Below are 11,246 nucleotides of genomic sequence, written 5' to 3' on the forward strand. Positions count from 1 at the left end.
ATTGAAAATTGAGGTGTTGATTACTTTTTTTTAAAAAAGTAAATAGTATATATACCAAATTGTTATTTTAGTCTAAAATAGATATATTACTGAAGTTGTTGCATAACAAATATATCCCAAAAAAAAATATTAGACAGTGTTTTGAAAACATTTTGTGGAGAATGTCTCGGAAAAAAAAAGTTGCACAGTATTTTAGAAATAAATAATGTCACCTAATTAAACTAGAATATATGTATATTTCTTCAAAAAACAGTATACATGTATATATGGATATATCTAATCATAGACACATTTGTACGTATAAATAAAACTATGTAGGTATAATATAATCATAAACATTTGCATATCTATTTGTATTTGTTTTCATATCCTACAAAGAATTTATATTTTTCGTTGAAGTTTTAACATAGATGGAGTACAAATATTAAAAATTTCCGTAGAATCATTTTTTTTTTTTTCTGACCAAAAAACTTTATCTGCATACTTGGTCTTTGGTATTTTATGAATCCTTCTATACAAATAATTATGCAATACAAACGTTGCAATATAGTTGATAACATATACCATATTTAACACATAGATTACCTTAATTAAAGAAATATGTTGAAAAATAGACCTATTTTCGAATAAAATTCCAATTACTCAATCTGAAGGGGAATAAAAGTTATAAAAGAAAACACTATTTTACAATTGAGAACTAAGGAATCCCATAATTTCCACTAAACATGGTACAATTCCCAGTTCAATTTGCTGAAATAAAATTCATCCATATAAAGAACATGAAGAATAGAGATGGAAATTAGATGAGGAATTAGATCAGTTGACGTTTGGAGTGAAGAAGATTCAACAAAACAATATCCATACACCCAAGCTGGTGAAAAGGGTTAAGGCAACCACAAAGACGAGTTAAGGAACGAAGAAAGAAAACCAATCAAAGAAAACATCAGGAACACAGCCAAGATTCACGATACGCCTCCACCCAACTTCCAATCTCATTGTCAAATCTTATGACTCAAAAAGCACATCAAACCCCATTTTAATACATTTAAGCAATCACCAAGTTTGTCAGCAATTTCTCTGTCCCAGTTCAACCCTACACATCCCAATCTCATATATGAAAATAAAAAGAAAATAAGATTTGGTAGTCTGCTGCAAAGAAAAAAGAGAAACCAAACTGCACAATTTGCAGATATTCCAGTGATACTGACTTTATTTGCTTCTAAGCATCCGGAGCTGCGGGTGGAGGCTTCAGAAGTGGTTGCAGAGCCTTCACGACTATGCTCATATTTGGCCGAAACTCAGCTTCATACTGCACACACAATGCTGCAACAGCTGCCAACTGCATCATCACACAAAAAACAAATAAGTACTTACCAATTTAGCAAGTCCACCCAGGAAGCGAAGAAATGAAAAACATCCTTATATGCACATTTTTCTAGTGAGATGGATACCTTAGCAACTCCTTTAGGAGGATATTCTCCCTTTAGCTTTGGATCAACACATTGTTTAACCTTGTCTTCACTTAGCCTTGGAGTAGCCTAACAAAAAGCACAAGCATTTTAAGAGAACAGCTAATAATAGCTGGGCATACTGAAAGACATCGAATACTCTAAGAAATGAGAATAGACAGACAAACCCACCCAGGTAACAAGACTCTGTTGACCGCGAGGCATGGTATGATCAACAGGTTTTCTTCCAGTTAGAAGCTCTAAAAGGACAACCCCAAAACTATAGACATCACTCTTCTGTGTTAACTGTCCAGTCATTGCATATCTGCAAATAGTTTTTAACATCAACTTTTATTATTTATCCTTTTTGCCAAGATTTCTACGAAGAAACTAAAAATTGACAATGCATGTGCCGGACAATAGCAGGAGCATTGAGAAACTGAAAATGTTCAACAAGTTAGCATTAGAAAGATGTATCTGATCTATGCAGAAGATTTTTCAAAGGGGCCAAATGATATGCAGAACCATCACAAACTACATCTTAACATCCTGCATGCTTTAAATAAAACTAAAATTACAGTATGGCATGACTAGATTAATAAGGTACCCTACTTCCAGGCTGAGCTTATCTACATGTAACCTTGAAATACTCCGGCAGATATCCAATACTACTTGGGAAAAAGTACCTAGATGGTAACACAAAGCAAACTCTAAGGGAAGCTAGATTATCAGAAGAGAAAAATTTAAATTGGATAACCAAAAACTTGCAGCTTCCAGAAACATTGATTAATTATTCTAGCAGTTAGCATTTTTATTTGTGCACATAATTCTTATTTTTTAGTTTCCTTTCTCATTTAGAGGACAGATAATGGTTCGGATCAACTTTGAAATGCTAGAAACAAACAGAATACACTTCTGTGTCCCAAGAGAGATTCCTCTATCTGCCAAATGCATAAGGTGTAACGTAATTGACAACCTTTTTTTTCTGAAATAAGTGCAATGTAATTGGCACATCAAGTTCCAAATCCAGTCCAGAGCAGAAGATAAGCTGTTTTTCCTGGCTGTATAACCCAAACTGATGGGCTGGAGTTCTACAGTATTTTCCAAAATGCAACGGAAACTTTCTTTTATATCTTAGGACGGCCTCCTAAAGGAAAACAAATACTTAATCCAGAAACATAAACCTGAGAATAAAATTCACCCTCAGTATCCAACAAATCTACAATTGATGTAGTGGCGAAAGCAGGATATTCATGGATGGCTAGCATATGTACCATAAGTATATCGAGTGTTATACTTTAGGAATTTGAAATGCGGAAAGTAATCCAGAACAATGAAACAAATATCAAGATATAATTATGAAGTAACCAAGAAAGAAACAAACAAACATGAGTATCAGAAACATTACTCTGGAGCATGATAACCAAAAGTCCCCAAGACTCGAGTAGAATGAAGGCGGGCAGCCATATCAGGAGCCTGATTTGAGAGATTAAAATCTGCAATTTTGGCTTTGAAGTCTTCAAACAGCAGCACATTGCTGGATCGGATATCTCTGTGTATTACTGCAGGTTGAACCTTCTCATGCAGGTATTCCAAACCCCTAGCTGCATCAACAGCAATTCTCACCCGCTGCATCCAGTCAAGAGTTGGACCTGGTTGTGCCCCTTGAACTCCCTTTCTACCTGTTATGATTAGAAGCCAGTATTAATTAATTAAATTTCATAAATGAATAACTATTTTCAAGGAAATATGATCAGCAATTAAGAATGATCCCTTCCCCACCCTTCTTCTGAAACCCAAAGATGGTAAGAATACAGGAGTTATGAACAAACAAGATAGCACTGGATACCATGCAAAATGTCATGCAGTGATCCCATCGTCGCAAACTCATACGCAAGCACACGGAGGTTTCCTTCAACACAGTAACCAAGCAACTCAACAAGATTTTCATGCTTCAGTCTTGAAACCATGGAAACCTAGGATAGACAAAAAAAAAGGATTAATAAAAAACTGTGAAACTGAAAAATCTTTGTACAAAGAAGTAAGTACCATTGACAATTACTTTTAAGTATTCAGGATGCATTAATATGCAAATCTTATTGAGGGCCAAAACATACCTGTGTCAAAAACTCAACATTTGACTCAGGCTCAGAAGAAACGTCAAGTTTTTTCACAGCCACAGCTCTTTCATTGCTTAAGTTTGCGTAGTACACTCTTCCATAAGATCCTTCCCCAATCAATGCTTTTGATCCGAAATTGTCAGTCTTTTCTTTCAGCTCATCCAAGGACAATGCCGGCACTTCAATTGGTGGGATTGCCTTCTGCACCTCAGGTTTCGTAGGTATTGACACCTTTGAGCCTTTTTGATGTCCTACATATGCACAAAATCAGTCAGTAACAAATGTTGATAGAATACTATGATTAATAGAAGACAGATAAAACTTCCATTCAAAAAATGAATGACATCTATCAACTCCTTAATGAAAATAAATATGTTTAGTAGACCAAGACATAAAGTTATCCCTAGGAGAAAGCCAATCACGGTTAGTAAGTAGAACAACAACATTATCATACCACCATTTCCTTTCATATTAGTTTGGGAGATTGAAGTTAAATCTGCATACCATCGAATTGGTTCCCCGGGCTTTTGAGGTGCTCATGTTCATGTGACGGGTAAGACTCTTCTCCATGACAAGTACAACAGAGCCACCGGCGCATCTTTGATTTCTTATAACTTTTATAACTCAAGTATAGATCGTCGTCAGCCCTCGCTTTCTCCAGTCGTTCAAAGTAAACAGGGGTAGGTGCATGTGACTGCATGGTGCCATAAATATAATTAGTGTTGCTCCAGTCATAACCTAACAAATACCTGCCTGATAATTCCAAATGAAATTCAGATAATAAAATGCAACTGGGAACATGATGTCTAAGCTCCTGTGTCCAGGGCCTCAAAAAAGGCCCTTAAGCAAGTTTCCATGAAATAAATGATAAGTGTATGAAATGCTATGTAATTGTATCAATGTTTCAAAATAAGACTCATAGTTCAATTCCATCTCAGGGCTAAGAAGTTTTAAATATCTCCAGCTAAGAAGAACAGTTATTCACTTTCTCAGTAAATTATGCCAAAAATTAACACATTCCGTGAGTGTTCTTCCTGTGAAATAACATCATTTCCAAATATATGTTACTAAATAACACTTTGTTTAACCCCAGGAAGGATCATGTTAGAAAGGGGTTTAATTAGCAAAAGATGCATAAATGCAATAATTTCATTTCATATAGAAACTTAATGTGCAAAATGTGTGAAAGTCAAGACTTTTCTGGAAAATAATCTGAGTCCTGATTGTGAACAGCTAAAACCATGACATAAAAAAGATATAATTGAAAATATGTATAATTTAGAGGAGGCAGAAGTAAATGCATTTATGTAATTTACACTAAAATAAACTAATGGAAAATTTTTATTTCCTCTTTTCTAAAAAATTATGGAAAATTGTACTTCTGGTAAATATTGATTCATTTTTCATTTTGGTTCTTACAACCATCTACCACGTTTGGTCAATTCATCAATCTCAAATACTGAATCACTGAAATTGTCAACATTCTAAACAACTTGCCGTCTACAAATATAACAAATGAAAAAGATATGCACAAATAAAATGCCGCTTGCCACAATCATTATCATATATGGAATGTCAACAAAAGCCACAGGCCCCAAAGAAAGTACATTACATCATTTAAAATAAACTATATAAAACTTATTAATACGAGTATAATTGCAATAGCTCTTCAAACAACATACATAAGTGGAAGATATGAACCCAAAACCCGAATAAAAAACAGAAAATTAGGAAAAAAATTTATAGATAAAAAAATTCAAATACGGCGGTGATATAAAATTCAACAGGCATTTATGAAAAAGAGGAGTTTTGGAAAACCACAAAACTAGGAGAATGCACTGTAAAACAAGTTTTGCTCCCTCCAAAAAGAAAGAATAAACAGAAAGTGAGATATGCTCTCACTCCAAATGATACCTTTACTAAGCAAAACAAAATCAGAATTTAAAAAACTTAATGTGAATAATAGGCAACTCAATTGAACGAATTCATCTGAGAGACACGTAAATCATGACTCAACCAAATTGCAACTCTCTTAATCAGTATAACCCCTAAATCAAAATTCACATGAAATTCGCACCTATAACATCCAATTGAATTGCATGTAATCATTTCTCATAAATAAAGAATCTAAACTGATTAAAAGAAGAAAGAGACCCAAAATCCTTACCACCCTTGGCCGATGATAATTGCCTTCCATCAAGAAACAAACGCAAAATTCAAGAGCAGAGTTATCAGCCAGATAGAGTAAACAAGAAATCAGAGATCAAACACGACTCAGCGCCAGTTTCCTCGAATTCCACAAACAATTCACGAAGAAAGAAAAAAAGAACAAACAGCCAAATTGATAAGATACAAAACAAATCCCTAAATTTCAACGAAACCCAAAAGAGGACAAACAATTTTAAAGAAAACTCAATTGAGAAAACTTCAAAACAACGGAAGAGAACGGGAGCAGAAATAATGGCAGAAAAGGAATAGACAGATAAGAAAAAACGAGATCAAAAGCCGAAAATAAGGGCAATAAAAAAGATAGATTACCTGTTTCTTTCTCTCTTTCCCTCTCTCTCTCTCGCTGGCCAATATAATCTGTCAGGGTTTGGGGTTTGTTTGTTCGTTGTCAATTGGGTTAGAGAGAGGGAGGAAGAAGAGAAAGAAAGACAGCTTGGATTTTGATTTTGAAGGGGTTGGCTTTGCTTTTAAGAACAAGTAATGGGAAAAGACAGTAAGGCAACGCGGGCAGGATCAAGAAAAATAGCAAATGAATCAATTTTTTTTGGAGGGTTTACTTTCTCTCTCTACAAGATTATGATGCCTTATTTACTTTCTCTCTCTCTATATATATGTACACATATATATATACTGAAATGTATAAACGCATCTAAATATAGATAGAATGTTTCAAAAAGGAGATGACGGGCGGTTGACAAGGCAAATGGAGAGAGAGAGAGAGAGAGAGACAGATGGCCAACTCGGGAACTCCAACTCAGCTCTGCGCACCGTTTTTGGTATACAATTTTTTATACAATTTTTTATTATTAATAATAAAACAAATTATTATATTAATTATTAAACTTCAACCTTATTACAATTTAATCCATCAAATTTCTTTTTTTTAAAAAAAAAAACCCAAACATTCATTAGTTAATAAATGAAAATACAGTAGGAAAGAAACACCTCCCAAACTTGAAAACATGGATATAAGCCTGATAATTTTGCAACTGCCTGGGCTACCCTATTACAGGAGCTCCCAACCCATACAATACGCACACCCGGAAGCTGTTTGAGAATGTCACCATGTAACCAATGGTAGAGTAATCGGGATCATTTGAAAACAAAGCCCGTTGAACCTGTTGAAAATCAACCTCCACCACTCCTAACCCTTTGAACAAAACGATGACAAATTACGTAAAGTTTGACGACAACCCAATAATGCAGCCTTGAAAGGCATATGACAACCTGTATATTGCCTAGAAAAAGCAGTTAACAAGTAACCATGGCAGTTTCGAAGAACAGCTCCAAATCCGACAACAGCATATACTGGCCACGCCACACTATTAATGTTACACTTCCATAGCCATTTTTTCGGTGCATGCCAACTTGATATTTGTTCATCATTGCGATTATCCGATTCATACCTTCCCGACCGAACAACCTGTGCTTGTCTCCACTCAGTTAAAATTTTACGGGATAAATACACTGTTGTTTGATCCGCAAACTGACATCCATTCTAGGTATATGAATTTCATTCATACCAAATCCTCCATAAACAACAGAACAACTCATCAACCATTTGAGATGTAAGGGAATTGACTAATTGTTCCACCCACCCAAACATATCAGTACCTCTCAGTACCGAACACTGGATATTCATCAACCTCCAGCAACTCCGAGCTTTAGCACACTCCATAAACACATGCAATGTAGTTTCTTCTTGCCCACATCGAGGGCAATCTGTACCAATCGACAACCCTTTCTCTTGTAACCTCTCTTTTACAGGGAGAACATTTCTCATTAGTCTCCACATAAAGTTCTTAATTTTTGGAGGAATATTAGCTCTCCACAAACGCTTCCAAAAACTAGATGTGCTCCCGACATAAGAGCTATTCCACTCTAGTGGGATTTAATAGAGAGGTTACAGAAGGAACCTATAACGGCCCCGGAAATTCAAAATGAAATGTGTATTAAAAATATCAAATGCGGAAGCGAAGTCAAAATTTCGATTAACATCCCTTACACCAAAACCAAAAACGTGCTCAAAATATAAAAGATCAAACTAACTAAGAGAAACTCGAAAGTAAAAGTTATGAATATGACTATGGAGTCTTTAGGCGTCCCCTTCGTCGTCTTCCTGCGGAACGGGCTCGGGAACAATGTCTTCCTGATCTGAAATGATTAAATAAGGAATGAGCTACACTAGCCCAGTAAAGACATCACGATATCTCACCGTCACGGAGGTAAAGGTGGGTAGAAAACACAGAAAGACCAATGGAGTATAATTTACAACAAATCCTTTTATCCATAATAAATCATTTACCATCCACTTACCTCGGTGAAATTTATAAAATAATATACGAAAGCAATAACATTATCATCATCATGAAATCATATAAACTGTATAACATAATATTTATCACGCCTTTTGTAATTCAATCATTACACAACATATTTTCCTCATTTACCCGCCCACTAGTATCCATGGGGATCCATAGGGGTCCCGCTACCCGTTAACCCTTAACACTTGAAATCAGATTCCAGGGCCGTCCCCATATCCCGTCCGGTATGGGCGCCAAAACACATAAGGTCTTCATACCCCGTCCGGTATGAGAGACCACAATCCCGGTAGGGTTCCCTACGGACCCGGTCCGTCCACCATCTCCCAGGATATCTAGTCAGGCTGACCACATCATACAATTACCAATTCCCATAATCTTTCATTCTCCTTTTCCTCAGTCAGCATCATCAATTCACATACAAACAAGCAAAACAGTAATTTATGTCAAACAGGCAACATACAGCATCAGTATCTCAGTCATTCAATCCATAATCAATAAAACAGTAAAATATGTACACGAAACTATAAAATGAAAACATCAAACCTCATACTGTATTTAAAACTGTAAAATATGCCAAATACCAGTTAATCGACAAACACACTAGACTCGGGCTCCATTAGCGACCTTAAACAATTTCACACATTCGTTGATTCAAGAAATACCATTTTATCATTATTGAACTTTAATACCGTGATAGGAAATAGGATGAGGGGTCCTTACTCGTTTCGGGGTCCGAACACGGCTTCACAGTGCGCCTACAGGCTGTCCCTAATTTTCCCTGAAATTTTCCCGGGGAACTGAAACGCACTACTGGTACCTGCACGTGTTCCAAAAAATTCCAAATTAGGCCTAGGGCCTCTTTTTGGCCAATATCGCAATTCCGGCACGACGGCGATTCGCCTCAGTTTGGCCGTTTTCGGCCGTTTCCGACCGAATTCGGCCACACTTGCATCGGTCCTTGCAATAAAACAACCCTAGGGTCCTCGGGGGGCCAAAAAATTACGAAAAACTGAAGCTTATCGGCGGCGGTGCTCTCGGGTGCGGCGGCTCTCCGGTTAGGTTCGTATTTTGGTGATTCGGCTCCGATCAACCTGTAGAGAAAAGAATGGTGATCACGGTGATATAAAAATTGCATCAAACGGAGGTCGGGAAGGGCCTCATCGGAGGCAAAAATCGAGAAGGGGCGCAGCGGCGCCACTGGGTTTCGGCCGTGTTTTTCGGCCGTTTGGCCGGGATTTTGGCTCCGATTTGGCCACAAGGGAAATCAGCGTGGAAAAACGAGTCGGGGGTATGAAGTTTACCTCGATCGGCGGTCGAAAATCTCCCTGGTGCGGCGGCGGGTGGCGCCGACCGACGTCTGGTTCGTCTTCTCCGGCGAGGGCAAGCGGCTAGGGTTTTTGTGGTCAGGTGCGGGGAATTCTGTTTATACCCTTTTGCCTTTTGATCTCAGCCGTCCATTTTGATTTAATCTGGGCCGTCCATTTTTTATTGAATTTGGGCCGTCCGATCGCCCGTACGCGGATCGCCAACGTGGCCTGTCCCCGGTCGACATGGTTTTGCCACGTGGCAGGTCCTGGTTGGCCAGGACTGCTGACTGGGTCTGCTGACGTGACTGCTGACGTGGCGTTTTTTGTTAAACCTAATTAAAATAATTAATAATAAAATAATAAATTTTTTTTTTTTTCAAATTTCCGGGCATTACAGAACCCATATACATCTGTCCTGCCTAGGCCATAAACTTCGAGGGATACTCAAAACAAGATCCGCCTCGTCCTCACTAAGTAAACCCATCACCATACCAGCATTCCAACTTGAACAATCTTCATTCATGAGATCCGAGACTGGCAAATTTTCAAATCTAAGAACACAAGTACTTCTAACATAACAGTAAGACTCCCTTGGTAACCATGGAACACAAGTACATCCAACGCATTCCTTTATAAATTAATTCTCTTGCAGATAAACAGACTTTGCCATGTGAAGCTTGAATTTGATCCCAATGATGCAAACATAATTTCGCTATGAGGAAAATATTTAGCCTTTAGTACTCTTGCCACTAGAGAATGAGGATCACTAGGTATATGCCAGAATTGTTTACCCAACAGTGCAGAATTAAATGCTTGAAGCTTACGAAATCCTAACCCGCCTTCCTCCTTACTTCTACACATTGCATACCATGACAACCAATGTATAGTTTTTCGCCCATCTCTCTTCAATCCCCACCAGAAGCTATTAATCATTTTCTCAAGTTCATCACTAACATCTCTAATATCTTTTATTTTTTTATAAAAAAATTTAAAATTAATTGAATTATATCTTAATATTTTAACAAATAATTCAAAAAATAATATTAATTAATAAATTAATAAAAATAATATTATTTTTTAAAATATTCAAACACAATCTAATTAAAAAAAAATTTGTTAATAAAATATAAAAAAATATATGAAACGAATAAAAAATAGAAAAAATTAAATTATAACAAAAAATATTATGAATTAAATTATAATTAGTACTAAAATTTAAAAATTAGTTTAATAATTTAGATTAACATTAATTATTGTTAATAATTTTTACTAATAAACACCATGAGGGAGTCTTGGCCTAATTTCATGGATAATTTTTTGCCTTCTTTAGATAGTTTTTTTTTCTTTTTTTTTTCCTCAAAAATGTGTTTTAAATTTTAAAATTAAATTTTAATTATTTAAATTTAGAAAAATAAAATAGCTTAATGGAAAATACACAACTATTTTAAATAGTTTGATACTCTCAACAAAATAATGAAATTATTATTATTATTATGGAAGTAATTATTATGGATTTCTTTGTAACGACCCCGGAATTTAAATGAAGATGTATGTATTAAAAATCTTAAATGCGGAAGCGTAATAACAATTACTGTAACGGCCCCGGAATTTAAATGAAGATGTATGTATTAAAAATCTTAAATGTGGAAGTGTAATAAAAATTTTGATTAACATCCCTTACACAATAACCAAAAACGTACTCAAAACATGAAAGAATAAGCTAATTAAAAGTGATACTCGAAATAAAAACTATAAATAGAGCTATAAAGTCCTTAGGCGTCTAACTCGCCGTCTTCCTGTAGAACGGGCTCGGGAATC

General features: G+C 36.0%; 1 protein-coding gene across 2 annotated transcripts; it reads right to left on the reverse strand.

The window, feature by feature from the left end:
* Window positions 1-961: 961 nt before the first annotated feature.
* On the reverse strand, window positions 962-6,418 carry LOC110824847 (protein CYTOSOLIC ABA RECEPTOR KINASE 5-like). Of its 2 annotated transcripts, XM_088216223.1 has the most exons (9): window positions 6,107-6,418; window positions 5,736-5,758; window positions 4,073-4,262; window positions 3,566-3,819; window positions 3,298-3,424; window positions 2,857-3,130; window positions 1,641-1,773; window positions 1,452-1,538; window positions 962-1,339 (listed from the first exon to the last, which is right to left on the reverse strand). In XM_088216223.1, exons 3-9 carry the CDS (start codon window positions 4,164-4,166, stop codon window positions 1,220-1,222), a joined length of 1,089 nt encoding a protein of 362 aa, XP_088072349.1. In that variant the 5' UTR covers window positions 4,167-4,262; window positions 5,736-5,758; window positions 6,107-6,418; the 3' UTR covers window positions 962-1,219. The 2 variants fall into 2 exon arrangements, with proteins under 2 accessions (XP_088072349.1, XP_088072348.1); XM_088216222.1 differs by lacking the exon at window positions 5,736-5,758 and having other exon boundaries at window positions 6,107-6,417.
* Window positions 6,419-11,246: the final 4,828 nt, after the last annotated feature.

Source organism: Carica papaya, chromosome 3 (genome assembly GCF_054855325.1).
Source record: "Carica papaya isolate Zhongbai chromosome 3, ASM5485532v1, whole genome shotgun sequence".
In the NCBI taxonomy this organism is placed as follows: domain Eukaryota; kingdom Viridiplantae; phylum Streptophyta; class Magnoliopsida; order Brassicales; family Caricaceae; genus Carica; species Carica papaya.